General features: G+C 36.6%; 1 protein-coding gene across 1 annotated transcript in view; it reads left to right on the top strand.

Moving 5' to 3' along the window:
* TSNAX (translin associated factor X) overlaps positions 1-19,565 on the top strand; it is a 40,542-nt gene extending 20,977 nt beyond the window's left edge. Inside the window, exons 5-6 of the mRNA XM_027588381.2 lie at positions 13,852-13,979; positions 17,710-19,565. Coding sequence (XP_027444182.1) covers positions 13,852-13,979; positions 17,710-18,087 — 506 coding nt within the window. The 3' untranslated portion in view covers positions 18,088-19,565. The remainder of the gene's footprint in view (positions 1-13,851; positions 13,980-17,709) is intronic.
* Positions 19,566-25,063: the final 5,498 nt, after the last annotated feature.

Here is a 25,063-nt window from a genome sequence, read left to right as displayed (position 1 = left end):
TGCAAACCCCTGTGGTGAATAGTATGACTATGAGATCTGGGTTACAAAAACTCTATTTGTAAACATTCTTTTAGATAAATGTCTGATTTGTACAACTTAGACTGTCCAAGTATGAGGTCTTTTAGCCTAGTTTCTCTTTTCACCTTTGAACATTCCTATTTTCTGATGTCCTGTTTGAGAAAGCTACTTTTTTGAGCTGAGGTCTGTCAGTTGATAAGGATGGAGCTAAGTAGGGAACATGGAAGAGACAGCTTCTTGCTTAGTTTTGTACAAAGGCATCAAGTCAAAGAGCATCTTATTCCACGACAAACTATTTTAATTTAATGTGCCTTAATAGGATAAACAGTAGTATTCTGTTAATATAATTTGCCATTAGTTTTTAAAATTTTATTATTTATTTATTTTTTTAAAGATTTTATTTATTTGACAGAGAGAGACACAGCAAGAGAGGGAACACAAGCAGGGGGAGTGGGAGAGGGAGAAGCAGGCTTCCCGTGGAGCAGGGAGCCCGATGGGGGGCTCTGTCCCAGGACCCTGGGGTCATGACCTGAGCCAAAGGCAGACGCTTAACAACTGAGCCACCCAGGTGCCCCTGCCGTTACTTAGAATTATAGTGCATGTTGGGCTAGGGTAACATTCAAAAGAACGGCCTCTTTTAATGTGAGTTAATACACTGCAAAGAAAACAGTAACAGAAAAATCACTGATTTATTTAAAGAAGTTAGAAAATGTTGTCTAACAAAAATTAATCACCTTCATTCTTTTTTTTTTAAGACAAATGATGGCAAATGCATTGTGAGCTTTATTTTTCCAAAGATAATGCCTTCATTCTTATTTTAATTATTCTCATTTCAGTTTAATTCAACAGTTTCAGAGGGCCCTTGTCCAGACACTTACATTATTTCGTATAAATCCTGCAGTGTAGATAGATGTCTGTTCTTCACAAATAGGAAATTGAAGTGTGGTAAAGTTAATAAATGACCTTAGTTCACACAGCTAATGAGACTGAGTTAGCTTTTGAACCTCATTTCAGGTCTGCCTTTCTTTTATGCCATTCTTGTATTTTATTTGGAGGAGGGCTAGAGGCAGGGAGGTAAGGAGGCGTGGTGGTCATTCTAGGTGTGACATGAATAGAGCCTCCAGGTTGGTGTTAGCAATGTGGATGGAAAGGGAAGAACATACTTAGAGGATATGGTTTTTTAAAATGTGCAAGAGAAAGGAAATAGTCTCAGGACAACCTTTAGGTTTCTGGTTTGGCTAGCTGGTTGAATGGGCATGTTATTTAAGAGAAGAAAACTGGAAGATGGAATGGGTTTTGGGATGATTAATTGGAAATTATGGGGCATCCAAGTAGCTGCCTAATAGGCAATTGGATATATGGGTCTGGAGAACTGATAATACAATATAGGACTGATCTTCACTTACAGCCTTAGAGTCATCAGCTTATCAGCTGCTGTTGGGTTTATACACATGAATAAAATTGTCCAAGGAGAGCCTAGGGTGAGAAGAAAGTCAGAGACTGGGTCCTGTGGAACTTTAAAGGGAATAGAATATTTGATGGAATAAGATCCCAGAATAACCAGGAGAGGGTGGGATCCAGAGCTTAGATGGATTGACAGGCCTTATAGGAGAGGAAAGCCACCTCTTCGGAGATGGGCAGTTGAGGGTGGGTATAGAGGTAGGCAGTGCAGGAAATTTTTGCTTAATATCTCTCTTTTTCTGTTGTGTGCTAAAGGAAAAAGTATGGGAGGTGAGGCAGTGGTTTGGAATTGATGGGAGGCTGGAGATAAGAAAAGGACTGTGAGGGGAGTGGGGGGTCAGAACTTAACTAGGGACATTTATTGTGATTGTTAATCATTTCTGAAAGTTTACCTGATGAGTAAATTTGATCTTTTCTGTATAACAGTAGGAGTGAATGAGATAGAAAGTTAGATGAATTTGTGGTTAGTGTTTTGCTAATTAGTTGCAGCAGGATGACAATGGGAGAAGTAGCTCAATAAACTAATACGGCCATTTTGGTGGTTAAAAGAATACCTCTGTGTCTGTTGGTAAGTAGTATATTATTAACTGTGATGAGTAGCAAGGTCAATAAATAATACGAATTTCAGCATATCTGGTTTAGCTTCTAAGCCAAACAGGCACTGTGATTCCAAGATTACTGTAGTAGTTTGTAGTTTGCCATAGTAAAATACCACAGACTGGGTGGCTTAAACAATAGGAATTTATTTTTCCCCATTTCTGGAGCCTTAAAGTCCAATATCAAGGTGTTGACAGCGTTGGTTTTTTTCTGAGGCTTCTCTCCGGTATAAAGATGGCTCCTTTCTTTCTGTGTCCTCACATGGTCTTTCCTCTGTGCATAGGCATCCCTGGTGTTTGTCTCTGTATGCTAATCTCCTCTTCTTATAAGGACACCAGTCAGCTTGAATTAATCCTCTGAGTTACCAGAGTTAGGGCTTCAACATATAAATTTGGGGGAGGTACATAGTTAAGCCCATGACCTACTTTCTGGTTTTGTGCAGTGCAGCTAGGGGGCAAGCTGCAAAATTAATAATGTTATTTTGGGGTGGGGAGACTGGGAAGTTGCTTTGAGTTAAGTCCAGAGGTACAGTTGGGGGCATTTGTGTTGTGCAGCTGAGTCGTAGCCCCCTTCTGTAAACCTCCGAAGAAATGCCCTTTCTAAGGGGACAAGCAGATAGCATTTGGGAAGTCTGCCAGGAACCAGGGATATAAACAGGTGTTTCATGCAAAGCATATTTCCTCAGGTTGAAGTAATAGTCTTTGAGGTAGGTTCAGGAGAGCTTTACTTTAGTTGAGACATACCCCCTGATGGTGAGGGGAGAGGTCTGGGGGGAGGAATCTGCCCTGGGTCTTAAAGAATGACTGAAGGACAGCACACCTCTCCCACCCAATAAGTGATATCCAAACCTTTCTCTTTTTCTTCTACTCCCTTTATTTATATCTCTTGGCTAGAGTGGCTAGAGTGAGGATGATGAGAGAGGAACAGAGATTTGATGAGTAGTGGAGAGAGTAGAAGTAGAGACAGGCCTGTGAATCCCCACATAGGCAGGATCCCCAGTCACTGAATGACTGTCATTTTAATGGAGGAAGTCAGGAGAAGAGTTTGATGATGTTATCAAATCGTGCCTCACTGGCTTCGTTTAGGTAGAGAAAGACAGATTAAACAAAAGACTTTTCCACCAGCATCTAAAAATCAAGAAACAATTCGATAAGTAACTTATGTTTATATCTTACGGCACTTGGTAAGCAGTTTTATAATAAATATAGTTTAATATAGTAAGACAATAAAAGAATATATTTAGAATTTGGGGTTTATATTGATTTATATGATTATGTTTTTGTTAAATATTTTGAACATCACTGCAAGGGACAAGGGAGTTGAAAATGCTGACAGGAGATGTTTAAGGGATTACTGTAGTGATTAAGTGAGATAGGAAGAGAATGGGATCCTTTGGTATTAGCAGAGTCCTCTTGGAGGGATTTAGAAGATCCCCAGATTACCATTAACTTTTCTACTCATTGTTTGCTTTTTAAACAGATAAAATTTACTCACTGGGGTGAAGTAGAAAGAGAGCCTTTGCATCATACAGTCCTGGGTTTATGTGTTTGCTCTGATATTCCTTAGATCTGTAACCTTGGAGCACACAGTATACAACCTGTTTGAATTTCAGCTTTCTCACCTGTTATGTGGGAACAGGAATAGCTGCCTCCTGGCTTGATTTGGAAAACTGAAGTATGTTTATGGAAGGCATATAACCGTTAACAAATGTTTATTCTCTTCTCTTCTAGAATTTAGCAGAATTAATCTGTAATAGTGTGCTAAATTTTTAAAATTTATTTTCATTTTGGGTTAAAAACTCAGTAGTACTTTCTCAGCATACACTCTTCATTGTTAACGTAAAAGCCACGTTCAAATAGACAACATCCAAATTAGACAAAATCCAAATTAATGAAATTGTGCTTAAGTTTTACTGTTGGTAGTATAATTGCATGTACTTTATAAGACTAAGGCTTATGGATGTATTTTCAGTGTATAATTTATGTATTTGTGGGAATATTTTTTTTTAGCAGAGTGGCATGTGACTCAAACATGGATCTGACTTGACTTTAACATTTCAGTGATCTAATAAAGCTAACTTCTGAAAAAATTCAGGTGGTAGTCTTAAAAATAGTTATAAAAGCAATTTTAAAAATTGACATACAATTTATACACCATAAAATTAACCCACTTAAATTGTATAATTCCCTGGTGTTTATTATAACCACAAGTTGTACAGCTGTTACCACTAATTCCAGAATGTTTTCATCATCCCAAAAGGACACCCCTTACCCATTCGCAGTCACTCCTCATCTTCCTTCCCCCCACGCCAATATGCCTAAGCCTAGGCAACCACTAATTTACCTGTCTCCATGGATTTGCCTCTTCTGGATATTTCATATAAATAGAATCATACAATATGTGGCCTTTTGTGTCTGGTTTTTGTCATTTAGCATAATGTTTTCAAGGCTCTCATGTATGTCGTAGCATGTATCAGAACTTTATTCTTGGGATGCCTGGGTGGCTCATTCAGTTAAGTGTCTGCCTTTGCCTCAGGTTATGATCCCAGGGTTCTGGGATCGAGTCCCACATCGGGCTCCTTGCTCAGCCGGGAACCTGCTTCTCCCTCTGCCTGCCGCTCCCCCTGTTTGTGTGTGCATGCTCTCTCTCTTTGACAAATAAATAAATGAATGTTAAAAAAAAACCCAAAAAACTTTATTCTTTTTTAAGGCTAAATAATATTCCATTGTACATATATACCACATTTTGTTTATCCATTCATCAGTTGATGGACATTTGGGTGTTTCTACTCTTTGGTTATTGTGAACAGTACTGCATTTGTCTACAAGTCTTTGTGTGAACCTTTGCTTTCAGTTTCTTGGGTATATACCTAGGAGTGGAATTGCTGGGTCATATGGCAGGCAATTTTTTAAAACACTGAAAGCCTGGAAAGAGAGTTGAGATGCAGAATTTGAATTTAGAATGAAACATCTGTTTTGTCTGTTTACTTTTATATATGGTTTTTGATGGAGATTTGGACTTCATATATATTGCTTAAATATTATAAGAATAAGTAAAAATAATCAGAAGTCTTTAATTGGGTTTCCTTGTATATGTTCTAATAGGGGAACAAGGAGAAAAATAACAAATTACATAAAAGCAACCTACAGACTTCTCTCTTACTGGCAGCTGATTCTGTAAATAATTCTAATTGGATTTCGTCCAAGGTAAAAGCAGAAAGGGAAGACATTGTTTGATGGAATATGGCAGTAGGTTGAAAATTTTCACCTTGGGGATTATTCACTGAAAATAGCGGATGTCCTTTTCATCAAGTTGAAACATAACTTGTTTAAACATCCTTTTACCTAGATGTGACCAAAACTGCTTTTCAATGTTTTGGGCCAGATGTCCTTGAACTTTCTGTGTGGTGTATGATGAAACCTAATTGCCATGGAGCAGAAATGGCCACCTCATCTCTGAAGTAACTTTAATCAAACACATTCCAAGGACAACTTAAATAATGACTTTAGGTACGCTTGAAAATGCAATGTTTGACAGCCATCCATATTAAAATAGATTGACATCACAGATGAATTTTGAGGGCTGTTGTTCTGTACCCTCTTTTTTCTCCTATAAAAAATAAATCAGATAACTTTAAGACCTCTAATTCTGAACTTCATCAGTTTGAACTTTAATCTTGTAAGAGTATTTCTTTCTTGATGGACTTAAATCCAAAGTACTATAAATTAAGTATAATTAGATTATCCTGAACATTTGAATACCAGATTTTAAAATATTTTTGTCAAAGCACTTATAGTTTCATAAAACTAGTGAGGAAGAACAGGGAGAGATTATTTTAAAGAATACTAAACATTTGAGTCTCTTCTCAAGGTACTTTTGGGGGTGGTGAAAGAAAGTTGTAAAGGCGTCCTTTCCTTCAAAACTCTGTGGTGCAAAAAATAGGTGTTCATAACTCAAAGCTAGCTGAAACATTTAGCTGACGTGTAAGTTTTATGTAATGGGTGTGAAGAAATGAGTGATGCCTTGACTGGTCATATCAGAACATTTAAACTTTTTTTACAGGTAGAAAAAGATCTGAGAGAAGGCAGCCTAGGCGCAGAATAGCATGGAGTCATGAAAGTATGGTATGAGGGACTAGAGACTAAAGTTGAACAAAGCATGGAGAATAGCTGAACTGGGGATTTAGTGGGAGAAAAAGTGATTAAAAGTGATTATGTTTTATATGGAATTGAATGTAAAGAAGCAGGTAAGGTGGAAAGGACATGAACTTTTGAAATAGATATGTTTTTCTACTTTGTTTTTTTTTTAAAGATTTTATTTATTTATTTGACAGAGAGAGAGACAGAGAGAGAGGGAACACAAGCAGGGGGAGTGGGAGAGGGAGAAGCAGGCTTCCTGCCGAGCAGGGAGCCCGATGCGGGGCTCGATCCCAGGACCCTGGGATCATGACCTGAGCTGAAGGCAGATGCTTAACGACTGAGCCACCCGGGCGCCCCTGTTTTTCTACTTTGTGATATGGGTGAATTTCTTAATTTCTTAACGTCTGTGAGCCTCAGTTCATCTATAAAGGAAGGATAGTAATACAGTCATGCAAGGTTATAATATACATGAAAAAGATGGATGTAAAGTACCAGATACATCATCTTACATGTAACTGACACTCGGGACTTAGTAAGCTACTACTCATATTTTATTTATATTTTTAAAAAGTCTTGTTGGAGGCTTCTGGTATACCTGCAAAAACAATTAAAAGCAGGGATTTGAGCAGATATTTGTATACTCGTGTTCATAGCAGCATTATTCGCAATATTCTACCAAAAGGTGGAAGTGACCTAAGTGTCCATTGATGGATGAATGGATAAACAAAATGTCATATGGCCATATCATGGAATACTATACAGCCTCAAAAAGGAAGAAAATTCTGACACAATCTACAACATGGATGAACCCTGAGGGTATTGTACTAACTGAAGCAAGCCGATCACAAAAGGATAAATACTGTACGATTCCGCTTCTGTGAGGTACATAGAGTAGTCAAATCCAGAGATCGAAAATAGAATGCTGGTTGTTAGGGGCTTGAGGGAAAGGGGCTTGAGAGGTTGTTTAATGGGTATAGAGTTTCAGTTTTGTAAAATAACAGTTCTGGAAATAGATGGTTGTGATGGTTGTACAATAGTGTGAATGAATGCCATGGAACTATGCACTTAAAAATATCCACTTAAAATGGTAGGTTTTATGTTTTTACCTTGTTTGTTGAGTTAAATACTATTTCATATGCATTTATTTGTAGGAATGCAAACACTTTAGCAAAAGCATACTATTAATTTCTATGTCATTAAGCAGTGCTTTGTTCCAGAAGCAAATGATGTTCCTATTTAGTTGCCATATTGTTTAGTTTCACTAAACGGATTTTTTTTTTTTTTGACATTTCAGTAGGAAGAATAGTTCCTACCATTCTGAATTTGAAAATTACCATAGAGATCATTGTGTCTAGTACTTCTGTTTTACAACTGAGGGGCAGATGTGGAAGTTGGTTGTACTTAGTTGATTTTATTAACTACAAATCATTTTAAGAATGTATTCACTGGAACTGTTTTCCATGCTTTGAATTGGCTCAACTGGATAAAATAATTGGACAACTAATGAATTCAGCCAAATATTTTTTTCCATTCACAGAGGAATATTGTTTTACCATATGTTCTCCTGTAGATAGCTTCTTGGTTAAATAAAGTTCATTAAGATTCAGGAATGGTTTTTATAATACTGGTTTGCCGTATTCACTGTTTGTCCTCCTCTCCCTCCATAGTTGAACTCTGGAACTTAAAATTATTTTTCTTTGATTATGTAAGGCATTTCAACTGTATGGTCCCTGTTCTGAATTTAGGTCAATTTCTACCCTTGGATGTCCCAACAGTCCTTAAAGGACTCTTAAACAAAGGGACATCTACTCTGGGATGCTATCTTTATGCATCATGAAGTAGGTCCTGGAATTTCAGTCTTTTTTTTTTTTTAAGATTTTATTTATTAAAAAAAAGATTTTATTTATTTATTTGACAGAGAGACAGTGAGAGAGGGAATATGAGCAGGGGGAGTGGGAGAGGGAGAAGCAGGCTTCCTGCCAAGCAGGGAGTCCGATGCGGGGCTTGAACCCAGGACCCTGGGATCATGACCTGAGCTGAAGGCAGGCGCTTAACGACTGAGCCACCCAGGTGTCCCTGGAATTTCAGTCTTGAACAGGATCAAGTTCTTAGGATTTGCCCTTGCCAGCGTTTATAATACAACAATATTTGTTCCCACTAGAATGATTTAAGCCACTTTACTTAGAGAGCTGAGGTGGTTAGAATCGTTTTGATGTTGTTTTAAGTAGCAAATTTTCCCTGTTTCCCATTGGCTTTTAAAAAAACTTATAAGTATATATATTATATTTTAATTATTTATATTTTGTGTTTTTTTCAAAATGGGCATTTTTCTTGATTGAATGTTCTCATAAAACATAATTTAAAATAAAATTACTAAATAGTTTCTAAAAAATGGGCCTACCTCATTTAATCATGTTTTTCTGCCGGTTTGCTCAAGACATATTAGCCACTAGGGATATAACTATGAGCAAGGTAGTCATGGTATTGCCTTCCTACCAAGGGATCAGTGCTAAGACATTAGATAAGGAATTTTACATTATTTAAACACACCTTTGATTAGTGCTGTAAAGGAAGGGCATATGGTACTAGGAGAACATATAATAAGGGTTTGGCTTAGAACAGGGTGGTGTCAGGCAGTTTCTTCAGAAGATGACATTTAATGGAACTTGAAAGGATTAGTAAGAGTTTATTAGGTGAAGGAGTGAGGAGAGCATGGAATGATGCTGAGGGAACAGCATATAAAATCCCTTGAAGCAAGAGAGAGGGCACAGTATAGATGAAACTGAAAATGATAGGGTACAGAAGGTGAAGGAGAGGTGACAGAAGTTTTGTATTATATACACACTTACGTTACGTGCATTTGGCGAAAGCATTCTGCCTTACCAGGTATGCCATTCTACCATTTCACAGTTGAGATTCTCCAGAGAAGCAGGACAGAGAGCGAGTGAGGGACTGATTTATGTATTTTAAAGAATTGACTCTTGTGATTGTGGGAGCTAGCAAATATGAAATTTCCAGAATAGACTGGCAGACTGGAATTTCAGTAAGGAGTTGATGTTGCAGTCTTGAATCTGAAATCTGCAGGCTGGAAATACAGCCTGTTGCAGTTGTGGGGCAGAATTGCTGCTTCTTTGGGAAACCTTATTCTTTGTTCTTAAGACCTTCAGTCTCTCCTCACCCTCATTATGGAGGGTAACCTGCTTTATTCAGATTTATTGATTTAAATATTAATCACATCTAAAAAAATATTTTCACAGCCACATCTGGACTGATGTTTGACCAAACAGGTGATCACCATAAGCAAGCCAAATTGACAGATAAGATTAATCATTCCACACAGTATTGCCATAGGAGAATAGAGAGTAGGCTGGTTCAGTTTAAGAGATAACCTCATTTCTGATATCTTCTACCTTGAATTGCACATTGGAATTCATACCTTGACTATCAAATCAACTTGAGGTTATAGGTGTATAGATGTGATTATCCTCCAATTTTTAAGCTTACATTGGCTTATACCCATTAATCCAAGATAATGATTGCTTGGCAATGTCAACCTTAGCTTGAAGGTTCAGGAAAATTTATGTTGCCACCTTCAATTGATACATGATACAGTCACAGTTCTTATGCTGTCTCCCATCCCTATCAATTAACACATGTAGAACAGGAACGTTGCCACTTGTGTTTGATTCTAACATTTAAAGTACTGCTATTTTTGCTTAACATGGCCCTGAAAGGTAAGCCAACTGCAGGAATTTGGGGACAGGTTATACCTAAAATACTGAAGTAGTGATTTATACTAATGGAAAGTTCATATTGTAGACTACATACAAGTCTTGTACTTTTGTTTTTAAAGATTTTAAGAACAATTCTGACATTACGCAAATATGGGTTTGTGTACCCATCTTTGAAATTTAACCTTTTGTGAGTTATAACTTGCCTATAGCATGAGTTGAGGCTGATGTAGGTGGGGGATGAAATTGAGCATGTCTTATTAAGCCATGTTAATGATTTTGCTCTGTATTCTGAGAGCCATGGAAAGCATTTGGGCTTTAAGCAGGGGAATGATGGGATAGTTCTTTATTAAAAAGACAAACATTCAGTGGTGTGAGAATGGATGAGAAGAGGTCAAAAAGTGGATGCAGGGAAGGCCTTAGAATTGACAAAACAAAGAGGGGGACTGCATTTGGAAGGAAGATTGTGAATTCATTGTTGGACATGTTGATTTTGAGGTCCCTCTGATGGGATTGTCAAGTACGTATTTGAATATATGTGACTCTAAGCCAGAGATGTAAAGTTGAGGGATGGCAGGGGTAATTGAAGCCAAGTGTAGGTGAATTTGAGAGAGCTTGGGACTAATAGAGGCAGAGAGTAAGAAGATCTGGCCAGAGAGGTGGAAAAAAGGGAAATCAGGAGATGATGCTATCAAAGGGACCAAAGGGAAACTTGTTCAAAGAATTCCTCCTGGGGTGCCTGGGTGGCTCAGTTGGTTAAGTGTCTGCCTTTGGCTCAGGTCATGATCCTGGGGTCCTGGGATCAGGTCGCCTGTGGGGCTCCCTGCTCAGTGCGGAGTCTGCTTTTCCCCTCTTCCCCTCCCCCCTGCTCATCCATGTGTTCTCTCTGTCTCTCAAATAAATAAATAATAAATCTTAAAAAAAAAAAAAAAAACCAAAGAATTCCTGCTTTAAAGTGGTCAAAATGCTGACTGGTGCTAAGATTGAGACCGAAAAAAATGTCCCTTAACCTTATTAAATAGTATAATCTTTGTGAGAGCTGTTGTGGTGTAGAGATAGGCTCAGGGTAGGGTGAAGTAGGTTGAGAAGTACGAGGTGAGGTTATTGAGGAATGTTGTAGCCAGCTACTTTAAGGAATTTAGCTCTGAAGGAGAAAAGAGAGAGATGGGGGCAATAGTTGGGAGGAAAGAAGACCAATAGATGGGAGAGATCTGAGCATGTTTGAATATTGACCATTAGCATCAGATAGAGAACACAAAGTGGAACATTGAAGGGAGAATCCATTTTAAAGCTTCCTGCTGGGATTGCATCTTAAACCTGATTGTGGGTATTGTGACTGGCCTCAAAAGATAGAATACCTCCTCTATAGTGATAGGGGTAAAGAAGAAATAATATAATTATTTATTTTCCTAATTCCCTATTGTATTCGTCAGGGTCCAACAGGAAACAAGCTGCACAGTAATTTGAATAGTGTAAGTTTAATGTAAAGAATGAACTGTGTAAGGGATTACCTGACAAGAGGAAAAGTATATTCTAAAAAGGATAGGAATCTCGGAGGGGGCAGCCACTACCCCAGAGCTAAGGCAGGGCATCTAAGAAAGGAGCAAATCCAGAAGGGTATACCCCTCACCCCCTTGAAGGCATGGCCCATTGAATGGCGGAGAAGTCTGCTCACTGGGAAGCCACACTCAAGGAAATGCCATGTGCTTCTGGTTGCCTCCCATGGAGAAGGCTGCTAGGAGGGACACAGAGCAGGGAAGAGAGCTTTTTCCTCCTTTGCTTTGCTAACAGTGCTCTCTACCAACAAAGTTTAATATTGTGCCAGCTGAAACGTTTTAAAGTCCACCTCCATTATCTGAAATAGAGCTGAGGGGCGTCTGGGTGGCTCAGTCTTTAAGTGTCTGCCCTCTGCTCAGGTCATGATCCCAGGGTCCTGGGATCGAGCCCCGCATCGGGCTCCCTGCCCCGCGGGAAGCCTGCTTCTCCCTCTCCCACTCCCCCTGCTTGTGTTCCTGCTCTCGCTATCTCTCTCTGTCAAATAAATAAATAAAATCTTAAAAAAAAAAAAAATGAAATAGTGGAGATGAGAGTAAATTGACAAGTGACATCAATTATTGATCTTTTAAACTTTTTCTACTTTTTTGCTGTATGATGATAATGATGAATATCCTTGTATGTAAATCTTTGTGCACATATCTTCTGTTTAGCCCTTTCATAAGAGCTGACCCTAGTAGAGCATATTCAGAGATGCAGTGAGTGGTCCTTAGGTTTTGTTCTTCCCTTTTGTGTGCACGAAGTTATTTCTGGAAGGAAATGAGAAGTACAGATTGTCTTTGGGAAAGAGAACTGGGTGGTCACCTATTCTTAAAACTAAAATTTTACACAAATATTTCTTATTGTAAATGTAAAAGATGTTATCTGTTCTGTTAAACTTAACTTTATTGTTTCATTTCTCAGCATGCTATGGTTTATGAAACAGTGTCCTATTCTATCATGTCCTGTTCTGTCAGCTGAAGGCACTGATTCCTGACCTTGCTTTAACATCACTTGTGGCTCAAAATGAGTCAGGATATTTTCATTTAGTAGTTTCCTCTTACTGCTATCAAAACCAGGTCATCCATTTCCCTTTGTTTCTTTGACCCTTACGTGGCATTTTGATATAATGATACCACAATGGGGTGAGTCTGGCAAGTTGCTGCCAAGCCTGACTTTGAGTGTCAGCACCGGGAGGGCTCTTCACAAGAAGTGTTAGAGAGACAGCTTGAATGTGATGATTCTACTCAGTTCTGAGTTTTCTTTCTGTAGTCAGAATTCATTCTCCTCTTCTTGTTTTTAAAACAAAGCGTTTACAAAGAATACTAAGTTTCTTAACAATAATAACAGTCATTTTAAGAAATATTTTTTCCTATAAATATCATCTTATAGATTATGTTATAGTAAAATAACATTGAAAATTGTGGCTAGAGACTTAAGTTGTTTTAAAACACCTGAAAAAGTATTTATAGCACTATTTTTGACCTTTACCAAAATTTGTTTTTATTTCAGTGTTAATTTTGTAGAACTTAGATCTGGTACAAAATTGTATTGCTCATTAGGTTTTTTGTTTGTTTTTTTAAACTTAAACTACTAAAGCAGAAAAGAGTTACCTATTCTTAGATCCAGTAGGAGGAGAAAAACAATATTTTGACACTTAATTCTGTATTATATAGTGCTTTCTGCCTATTAAAATTTCAAGAAAGATCCAAATGATGTTTAATTTTATGCCTTGTTTGATTAAATCATTCTGTTTTGCTGCTTCAGGGAGCAAAAAATAACCCACTGTATAGTTTCTGTTAAAGCCTAAAGACTTTTTATAATAGCGTTTTCTTAAATTCTTTAAACAGTTTTTTTCTAAATATCTTTGACATTTCTCCGTAGAAAGAGAGTAGATTTTTAAGACTAATGACTCATGAAGTAGAAAGAGCTTGAATACATTTGTATTTGAGCTGTCTATAAAGTTCAGTCACAGAAATGTTTGTTGTGTTCAGTACTAATCCTTACCATCTATCCCCAAGTAATTCTTTGTAGTCTAAGTATTGAATCCAGTGTTACCATTATATTCAGCATCCATTAAGCTTTAAAAAAAATTATTTATTTATTAGAGAGAGCTAGTGGGAGGGAGAGGAAGAGAGTATCTGAGGCAGACTCCACACTGAGCGCGGAGCCTGATGTGGAGCTCGATCTCACAACCGTGAGATCAGAACCTGAGCCGAAACCAAGAGTCGGACACTTAACTGACTGAGCCACCCAGGTGCTGCTCCATTAAGCTCTTGTTGAGCTAGGTGATGAGCAATTTGACATTCTTTATTAATGACAGTCTGACTAATTCAATGGTTGTTCCTTAGTATCTTTCTTGGTTTTTTCAGGGCTGCAGGAATATGTGGAGGCTGTCTCTTTTCAACACTTCATCAAAACACGATCACTTATCAGTATGGATGAAATTAATAAACAATTGATATTTACAACAGAAGAATATGGAAAAGAAAATAAGACCGTAAGAATTTAAAATCATTTCACATTTATTACATAATTTATATAACAGTATAGTGATGGTGGGAGATTTGCTGGCTAACAATGCTAAGAATATTGAGATGGCAGCGTCCTTTCTAAAGTGTGGTTTCATGGATACCCAACTAAGGAAATGGCCTTTAAAAAATTTTTGCTAGTGGATGGAACAAGAATTACTGTGGCTATGTTGGGGGAAAATAATACTATTTATCTAAAGCACTGCTAAGTGGTTACTGATAAGTCAGCTTTTGGTTTTATTGTGCTATTTACAATGTGCCCTTTGTAAGCACTATCTCATTTAGTTTTTTTATTAACTGTATGAGGTTAAGAATTGTCACCCTCATTTTACAGAGTAGGAAACAGGCTTTAGAGAGTTGAAATAACTTATCAGAAGCCACACAACTAATTAAGGGTGACAGCTAAACTTTGAAACCAGGTGTTTTGAAATCTAAGCCAGTGCCCTTGTCCACTCTGCCAGTATTTCTCAAAGTAAGCTACAGAAACCCCTGCACCAAGTATCTACCTCAAAGGAGTGTTTTATAGGATTTGATTTCAGGGTTTTAAATTAGGCAGTGTATAGTATATGACACGTAAGTGCTCACTAGTTGTCTTTATAAAGTTGATATAAAATTGTTACTATATAGGGAGAGCTGTTAATCACTTACTGAAGTCATAAAGTTTGTATCTGAAAATTATGTAGCTGTTCTGAATTAAGAAAAGAGAAACTTTTGCAGTTTGACTTTTAAATAAATACTATTTTTCCCCTGGGTTTCAGTATGTAGTATTCAGGCAACGAAAGGTGAGATTTTGACTATTTGATACTTCCTGAGATACCAGTACACTTAAGGACACAATTGGACAGTTTTTCCTATCTTAATTTTTCATAATTTTTTATTACTTTTTTAAACACTACTTAACCAGGATGGCCAGGCAGAAGATGGAGGAAGCTGTAGAAATAATGTTTTCTTGAATATTAACTAAAATGTTAACTTTGAAATGTCAGACTTAATTTGGCATGACAAATATAACTTACTTTCTCAGTTTTTAAAATTATATGAAGTTTATTAAGGAGGACATTCATTTTTGAGAAGTAAAATTCCTTTAGGTTTTTTATTAGGGAAGATTGAATTATGGAAAGAAAGAAAGCCTATTTGTTCTTCTTAAATATATTAGAGAAGTTACTGCACCCTCTTTTAAGTTCTTTCTAATTCAAAATGGAAATATCAGGGCAAAAATGTAAAGAAAAACTGAGAGTAAATGCATTGTTCTCAGGATTTAGGTAGTAAATTATTCAAAGATTATGGTGTCATAAAAATTCATATATACTTTTCAAATTAAGACCACATTCATAAATAATTTTTCCTTTTAGTGCTAAAGATTCTTGGTGCTGAAAATTCTGGGAATTTGATAGGGGAAGGTATTGTGTCCTGACTTGCCTACTGAGAATATTGTTAAGACCATTTAAATTTTTAAAAATGTTTTACTAGAAAAAATTTCAAACATACAGAAAAGTAGAGAGAATAGTAACATACGGACATCCATGTACCCACTACCTGTATTCAATAATTGTTAATATTTTGCCATATTTGCTTTATCAAAATACTTTTCACTATACTACTTTAAAGTCAATTATAGATGCCATGATATTTCACCCCTAAATACTTCAGACACATCTTGAAAAATTGCATTTCAAGTAATTTTCTTTTCTCTAGTTTTTAATACACATTATCAGTAAAGCAGAATTTATTTCCTTGACAGTTAGTTGAAATTTGTTGAATTTTTAACATGCTTTTTTCTCTAAAATCAACTTCTTAGTCATAACCAGGGAATTCTGTCTAATGATAGAAACAAAGAATATTAATATTTGCTTAAGCCAAAGTTATTTTTATAAACAACCTATAAAATGCAGTCCTCCCCATTCCCCCCGCCCACAGTCTACCCTTTCTAAAAAGATGCCAGTTCTCCTAACAGTTGATAGAAACAAAATAGGTAGTTTTATGTCATGTTGTTTCAAAGGCATATAGGAAGCTGACTTTGGGTACTTACCTGGTTCTGTCATTAACTAGCTCTATTACCTACTGCATTTCTTGGACCTCACTTTTTGTATCTACATTGAAAGGATTAGACCAGATGGTCTCTGAAGAGTCCAACGATATCGAGTGATGTTAATAAAATCTAACTTTGACTCTGTCATTTCCTTGCTTAATTCTCAGTGATGACTGTCTGTTACCCCTGGGTAAAGTTCACCTTCCTTAATGTACTTTCTTTCTAGAGTCGTCCTATACTACTACTCATTTTAAACTTTACCCAAGGAAATAACTCATGAGTTCCTCAAATACACAACACCGTTCTCACCTGCACGCCTTTGCAGTTCTCTCTGCCTAAAATGTCTTCCAGTATGATTGCAACCTCACCCAGCTATGTCTCATACAGACTTTTAATAATAATGTAGGCCTCTCCTCTTCCAGAAAGGCTGCAATAGAGAGAGGGAAAAGTTGATGTGGAGAGAGGAGATGGACGTGATGGTGACGGTGATAGCAGCTAACATTTATTGAGTATTTACTTTGTGTGGGCATTATGCCAAGAACTTGGTAAATGTTATCTCATCCTTAAAATAAACCTCTGAGGTAGGTACTGTTATCCCATTTTACAGATGAGGAAACTGAGGTTTTAGAGAGATGAAATAACTTGCCCCAAGGGCATACACCTTATGAAGCAAGGTCCTGGAAGAGGTGGGAGGAGATGGGTCAAGGTCATTTGGAAGAGTTAACCTCAAACAAGAGGAGGGACAACTCATCATCTGAGACTGGAGGATAGAAGGTAAAGATGGATGTGGACATAAATAAGTTTTTTTTATTTTGTTTTGTTTTGTAGGATAAGGTCATTCAGAGAGCTTGTGCCAGGTGATCTGGCAAATGGCCAGGTCAGTGAAAGTAGACAAGATTGTCTACTGAGAGTGGAGAGATTTGGGATTGTGTAGGGGGCTGAAGAGAGTGGTAAATGTTTGGAATAGTGTTTGAAGAGACAGGAGAGAGAACTATAGAAATAAGTAAAAAGGATTGGTGAGTATTTGTAGCAGTACCAACTCTGTGTAGTTGTGATTACTTTTTTTTTTTTTTTTAAGTTTGGTGGTGGTACTCAGCCACTTGAATAAAGCACTAGCACGAGTAGATTTTAATAGTGATTCAGGGTTGTGTCTTTGTTGGGCAGTGCAGAAAAAAACAACTACAAAGGAGTCTAAAGGAACTGAGGAGGATGTAGCAAAAGAGTAATAAATCATGGTGGTCAGTGCTAAGTGGGGATAGAAGAGGCCAGAAAGGGACTAAGTGATTTAGGAAAACATGACTGGATCACAAACCTGGAGGGTTTTATGATTTGTCATTTAAATAAGTAAGTGACTGTCATGCAATAAAGTCATTAGGCTTTGTTTAAGAATGTTTTAATTTTACTTTGTATGTCAAGTGAAGTTGGGAATAGTTAATTTTAAAATGATACAGTATATTAGATTACAAAATTATCTTGAAGTCATTTACTTCAACTTTCTACCCAGGGCATGAATTCTTCTTGTAACATCCCAAATGGTCATTAAACAAAAAAGATCTTTTTATTAGAGATTAAGTATGACTTGATTTTGTGCCTTATAATAAATGAAATACATACATATTCACTCTTTTTCACGTTGTATTTTCTTTGTGTGTGTGTGTTTTCTTTACCAGCCCTCCTCTGATGCACAGGATAAGCAGTTTGGTACTTGGAGACTGAAAATCACACCTGTTGATTACCTGCTGGGAGTGGCTGATTTAACTGGAGAGTTGATGCGGATGTGTATTAACAGTGTGGGGAATGGGGACATTGACACCCCCTTTGAAGTGAGCCAGTTTTTACGTCAGGTTTATGATGGGTTCTCATTCATTGGCAATACTGGACCTTATGAGGTTTCTAAGAAGTTGTATACCCTGAAACAAAGTCTGGCCAAAGTGGAGAATGCTTGTTATGCCTTGAAAGTCAGAGGTTCAGAAATTCCAAAACATATGCTGGCAGATGTCTTTTCAGTTAAAACAGAAATGATTGATCAAGAAGAGGGCATTTCCTAGAATACCATACTTGGTGGTTATTCTCTTGAGAGACCAGTTTGTAAGACTGTTATTTAGTATTTCGTTTGACTTTATTGTGGCTTTTACGTAGAAATGTTTTCAGTTGTACTTGTTTTAAATTGTAAACAAGCTGTACATAAATTATCGAGACGAATCATTTCTTATATCTTACTCATGAAAGTTTGCATATAAATGTTTGCATATTTGCCTATTTCAATTTTTGCTGGCTAAGTTTCATCATTTATCTTTGTAATGTGAACATGCTTCAGAGTGCACTTTCTACCATACCTATTTTAATTTACATTGTGTGAAGTTTGGAGTGGTAATATTTAGTGGAAGCCATTTATAATTTAAGTTGGTGATTTTGTTATATATAGAAAAGATGTCTTAGTTATACATCTGGACTTGAGCTTCCTGTTTAAATTTCTTGGTAATATTTTGCCAAGCCTCCAATATAGGCTTATTCTATAGAACAAGAATAAAAAATTATTAAGTTATCAATAGGCTTGATTTTATGAGGTGTAATAGTGAGAATTCATATTATATTCTGGCCAATTTTTAGGCCATTTTGAATCCATTTGAAAGAGCCTTCCAGAAAAATTGACAGACACCCAGACTTTAGTTTTTACATTAAATTTTTATCATTTATCACATAAAGTCTGATAGTGAATTGGAGCTAACGTTATAATATTTTCACTGGTGTTTGAGTTCAACTATATAATTGTACATAGATCTGAAAAGCTTTTAGTAATGATTATTTAGCAATTCTTTTGTTGTCATATTACATTAGGCATGTTTCTTATAGATGAATCTATAAGAAATTACATTTAGATAATTATAATGAAGTTTGAAATTTTTGAAATACTTAGTTAATTCAAACCTTAGTAGTTCTCCAGTTGTGTTACTTGATAGTATAAAAAGTTGCCAAAGAAAATTTATCATGTACAAATCAGCAATAAAACAATTGTCAACAGTTGGGAATAACAATGTAGTCTCTAGTAATATTTAGAATTGGAATTTGCCTACTGAAATTAGTTATAGATTATTCCCTGTGATATGAAACTGACTTGAGCATGACACTATTGGCTGACAACCAGACGTTTCCATTTGGTTTTGAGTTTTGAGAATCTAGGTACTGGATTTTATTTGTGGAAAGACTAGCTGCTCTGTTTGCAAGGGCTGATTCTTTGAAAGTGAAATTTTCCAAAAAAAAAAAAAATATATATATATATATATATCATGTAAAGGAAAATGAAACGTAGACATGCCTAATAAATTAGGTTGGTTGGTTTGTTTTGGTGATAGTAAGTTGTTTGGTTTCCCTATTTGAGGGCATTGCTAAAATATAGTCTCATTACATATTTTTGTTTCTTTGCCACTTGAAGTTAAATTTATAATGTTAAAAGTAAAATAATAAATGGATTGATGAATGTCTTACAGATGTTTAAAACTGAAGTCTTTAAATAAAATATTAAAAGGTAAAAGTTAAGCTTATTTTTTGATCATATTGAGAAATACTTAATCAAATGGTTATAGAATTTTTGGGCTAAATAGGAAACCTAATGTAGACTACCTTAATCTGGAGATTTATTATTTCTTAAAGTCCAGAGGTAGGGAGAATTTCAGGAAGGACATCTCTTCACATTAATCATTGACCCAAACTGGGTAACAGTCTCATCTTTCTAAAGCAGTTAGTGGAAAGGAGAAGGAGATCACTTTGATAGCTCAAGATACCTTTTTTCTGAGAGGATAAGGGCAAACACAAGAAACCGAGTTAGGGCATTGTCATCACAGGAGGAGGGGAAAATGGCCTTTGGGTAGGCAGTCAACAGTATTTACTACAGGTGGATTGGGGCCATTGCTGTTGATACATTTCCACATTGCATATCATACTAATATGGTGGGTGTTAGACCACACATAGTAGAAGATCTCTAAGTATATCTGAATGTCCCTCAGTTTTAAAATACTTGCTCTGATAGCATCATCTGTTGTAATGTTTTTCATCTTTACTGTAAAAAGAAGATGGTTTAGGTTACATGGCAAGTTACTGACAGAATTCTGAAATAAAATTGGGTTATTTCCTTCATTCATGCATAATTCCTGCATGTTTTAAATCAGTGGGTTTCAGAATGCACATTGCAGAGCCTTAAGTCTTTTTGAGGATACCGCAAAGAAAGACGCTATGTTAAATGAGTTATTTGGCAGAATGGATTTAAAAACTTGATTCAAACTCTTTGCTCTCTACAAAGACTCACCTTAGATTCAAATACACAAATAGATTTAAAGTAAAAGAATAGAATAAGATATTTCATGCAAATAGTAACCAAAAGAGAGGTATACAACATAGACTTTAAGGCTAATTTTTTGTTTTTGCTGGAGACCTGAACAACATGTACTGGTTAAAGGCCCACTCCATTGAGAATATATGGCAATTATAAACACACACACACCTGCACACGCACACATTAACCACAGAGCCCCAGGATACATGAAGCAAAATCTGAGAGAACTGAAAGGAGAAATAGACAATTCAAATAGTTGGAGACTTCCATACCTCACTTTCTTTTTTATTTATTTATTGTTATTTTTATTTTTTATTTACTTGACAGAGACAGCAAAAGAGGGAACACAAGCAGGGGGAGTGGGAGAGGGAGAAGTAGGCTTCCCGCCGAGCAGGGAGCCTGACGTGGGGCTTGATCCCAGGACCCTGGGACCATGACCTGAGCCGAAGGCAGACGCTTAACAACTGAGCCACCCAGGCGCCCCACCTCACTTTCAGTAATAGAAGAGTAAGACTGATGAGTAAGGAAATTGAGGACTTAGACAACACAATAGACCAGTTGGACCTAGACCTACACAGAGCACTCCAACAACAGAAGACATTTTTCTCAAGTGCATGTGGAACATAATCCACAAAATGTCAGGTTACAAAACAAGTCTCAATACATTTGAAAAGATTGAAACCATACAAAGTATATGACCACAAATGGAATGAAATTAGAAATTAATAACAGAATTATATTGGGAAAATTCACAAATAGGTAGAAATTAAGCAACATATTTCTGAATAACCAGTGGATCAAAGATGTAATCACAGGGAAATTAGAAAATATTTCAAGAGGAATGAAAAAACATACAACTTATGGGATGCAACAAAAGCGTTACTCAGAGGGAATTTTCATACAGCTTCAAATCCCTACATTTAAAAAGAATGAAGTCAAATCAATATTCTAACATCTGCCTTTAAGAAACTAGAAAAAGAATAGCAAACTAAACTACAAAACAAAAGAAAGGAAATAAATATTTGAGTCAAAATAAATGAAATAGGAAATAAGAGACTATCAGACCAAAAACTGGTTCTTTGAAACGATCAGCCAAATTAGCACAATGGGGGTAGGATTGGGGAGTGACTGCTAGCCAGTACGGGATTTATTGTTGAGGTGATAGAAATGTTCTAGAATTAGTGGGAATGGTTGCACAACCATGTGAATATACTAATACCTATTGAATTGTACACTTTAAGATGGTGAAATTTATGTTTTGTGAATTGTATCTTTGTATTAGTTTTTTAATGCTAAAAGTAGATTGCTTTGTGGAAATTTTGCTACAAATTGCGTGTGAAACTGGGTATGATATTTTGCTTGTGGGAGGATGTTTTTCTTTTTTCTTTTTTTTTGGGGGGGAGGATGTTTTTCTAAAACGATTTGTTCATTTTCTTTAATCGTATAGGACTATTCAAGCTTTTATCATTTCTTAATGGTAAGTTTCAATAAGTTATATTTTTCTCAGGATTAGTCCATTTTATCTTTTCAAGATTTTTTATACAAAGTGTTGTTAGGATTATTACATTTATATCCTGGCTACATCTGTATTCATAATATATATTTGTGGCTCTGTATATTTCTTAGTTGGTTTTGCCAGGTGTATCTCCATTATGTTAGTCTTTTCAAAGAGTTACCTTTTGCTTTTTAATTTTTATTTTTCTTTCTTTTTTTAAATTTTAATGTCAGTAGGGTTAACATACAGTTATATTGGTTTCAGGTGTACAGTATAGTGATTCAGCACCTCTATACATTACTCAGTGCTCATCATGGTAGGTATACTCTTAATCCCCTTCACCCATTTCCCCCATACCCCTTCTACCTCTCCTCTGGTAACTATCTATTCTCTATAGGTAAGAGCTTTTTTTGGTTTGTCTCATTTTTCTTTGTTCATTTGTTTTGTTTCTTAAATTCTACATATGAGTGAAATCATGTGGTATTTGTCTTTCTCTGACTTACTTCACTTAGTATTATAGTCTCTAGATCCATCCATGTTGTGTCAAATGGCAAGATTTCATTCTTTTTAGTGACTGAATGATATTCTATTGTATATATACACACATACACATACACACACACACACACACACACGCATGCACACAACACTTCTTTTTCCATTTATCTATCGATGGACACTTGGGCCACTTCCATACTTTGGCTGTTGTAAGTAATGCTGCAATAAACATAGGGGTACACATAACTGGAATTGCTGAGTCATATGGTAATTCTCTTTTTGATTTTTTGAGGAACCTCCATACTGTCTTCCCCAGTGGCTGCACCAGTTTGCATTCCCACCAACAAAGCACAAGGATTCCTTTTTCTGCGCATCCTCGCCAACACTTGTTGTTCTTGTGGTTTTGATTTTAGCCATTCTGACAGGAGTGAGATGGTATCTCATCGTGGTTTTGATTTGCATTTCCCTGGTGATGAGTGATGTCGAGCATCTTTTCATGTGTCTGTTGGCCATCTGAATGTCTTTTGAGAAGTGTCTGTTATGTCTTCTGCCCATTTTTTAATTGAGTTGTTTTTTGGTATTGAGTTGTATGAGTTCTTTATATATTTTGGATACTAACCCTTTATCAGATATGGCACTTGTAAATATCTTCTCCCATTCAGTAGGTTGTCTTTTAGTTTTGTTGATTGTTTCTTTTGCTGTGCAGAAGCTTTTTATTTTGATGTAGTCCCAATAGTTTATTTTAGCTTTTATTTCCCCTGCCTCTCAGAGAAATTACTATCTGTACTCTCTTCTAGGACTTTTATGGTTTCAGCCTTCACATTTAGGTCCTTAATCTGTTTATTTTTGTGTATCCAGTTTCATTATTTTGTGTGTCGCTGTCCAGGTTTCCCAGCACCATTTGTTGAAGATTGGCTTTGTTTTTGATAGTCTGTTTTCTATTTCTTTGACTTATACTCTTATTATTTACTTTCTTCAGGTTTATGTTTTAATATCTTTAATGATTATAGTATTTTTTACATTCTTGTTTAGTTTTTTTAGATTTTTTTCTGAGTCTTGAACATTGGTTTTTTTAAATTCATATCAGTAAATACTTCTGGAGTGCTTATTAGTAAGATATGGTGCTAAGATATATAGTCTACTTTCTTTATAGCCCTGGATTGATCCACCTTGATTTCCTAGTTTTAGAGGTCTAAATGTCCCTCCCCCCCCCATTTGGGAATTAGTAGTTGCCTGATTAGCTATTATTGGCTGATGTTTATTGTTTTTTTCCCCAATTTTGATGTTAATTCTGGGGCTTCTCTTAGTATTCATACAGTCTTTCCAAAAGCCTATTTAGAAGACTACAGCCACATCTCAGCCCTTCAGCCTCACAGCCACATCACCCATACCCAATCCAACGATGGTGGGGGGTGAGGGTGTGTGTGAAGGGAGAGAAAGGGCGACCACGAAGACCACGGGGTGGGTAGGCTGTGACTTCGTCTCCACAGGCCTGCACTCCCTTGGTCCTTGGCCTCTGCCCTGCCTCCGGGGCCCTCATCCCCAGAGCCCCTAGCCATTCATCTGGGGGCGGGTGGGTTGCAGGGCCCAGGCATCAGCCCCGCCTTATGCCTGGACCAGCCAAGACCTTCTCCCCACCAGCCTTGGGCTGCTTAGGAATTAGGAAATAGATTTCTTTTGGACATTTGTTTTTATTTTTATTCTTAAAATTTTTTTGAAGATATTTATTTGAGAGCAGAGCTAGAGAGAGAGCACGAGGTGGGGGAAGGAGCAGAGGGAGAGGGAGAAGCAGGCCCCCACTGAGCAAGGAGCCTGATTAGATGAGGGACTGGATCCCAGGACCCTGGGTCATGACCTGAGCTGAAGGCAGATGCTTAACTAACTAACCCAGGCGCCCCAGTCATTTGTTTTTAAACAATAAATGAAGTTTTGTTGAATGAATGTCCCAAAGTTGTCCTCTAATAAAAGTTCTTATTTGTAGAATAACATTGATATTTTAAGTCAGACATTACCTGTTATGACTGTTCCTTATGTTCATATAATTTATGTCTCAAGAGAAAGGCTTTTTGCTTTTGTGGAATAAAGTAAATATATATAGTTAATTTTCAGTCATACCATCTTCAAATTTTAGGGTAAAAATGTTCCCTTCTTTTGTTTTACCTTTATTATCATTTGATATTTTTTTTTCCAGCTTGAGATATAATTGACAGGCAACACTGTAAGTTTAAGGTGTACAAAGTTGATTTGATACATTTATAAATTGCAAAATTATTAGCACCATAGCAAGTTAGCTACCATTTCCATCCCATCACAGTTACCCTTCTTTTTTTTACATCCATTATCATAGTTACACACCATTTCTTTTCTGTGGTGACAGCATTTAAGATGGACTTTTCTAGCAACATTTAAGTATATGAAACAGTATTATTAGCTATAATCCATGATGTATAGTTAGTTGTTAGTCTTTGTGTATCTCTGAGCAAACTCCCTGTTTCTCCCACCCCCCAGTCACCACTTTATTCTCTCTGTCCTTTTAGACTATATAAAGGTGATATCATATAGTATTTGGATTTCTCTGTCTGACTTAACTTCACTTAGCATAATGCCCCTCAAGGTCTTTCCAAGTTGTCACAAATGGCAGGATTTCCTTTTTTTCTCATGGCTGAATAATACTATATTGTGTGTGTGTGTGTGTGTGTG

This window comes from Zalophus californianus, chromosome 15, assembly GCF_009762305.2.
Source record: "Zalophus californianus isolate mZalCal1 chromosome 15, mZalCal1.pri.v2, whole genome shotgun sequence".
NCBI classification, from domain to species: Eukaryota; Metazoa; Chordata; class Mammalia; order Carnivora; family Otariidae; genus Zalophus; species Zalophus californianus.
The sequence above is the reverse complement of the archived record's forward strand: the minus strand, read 5'-3'. Positions and strand labels throughout refer to the sequence as shown.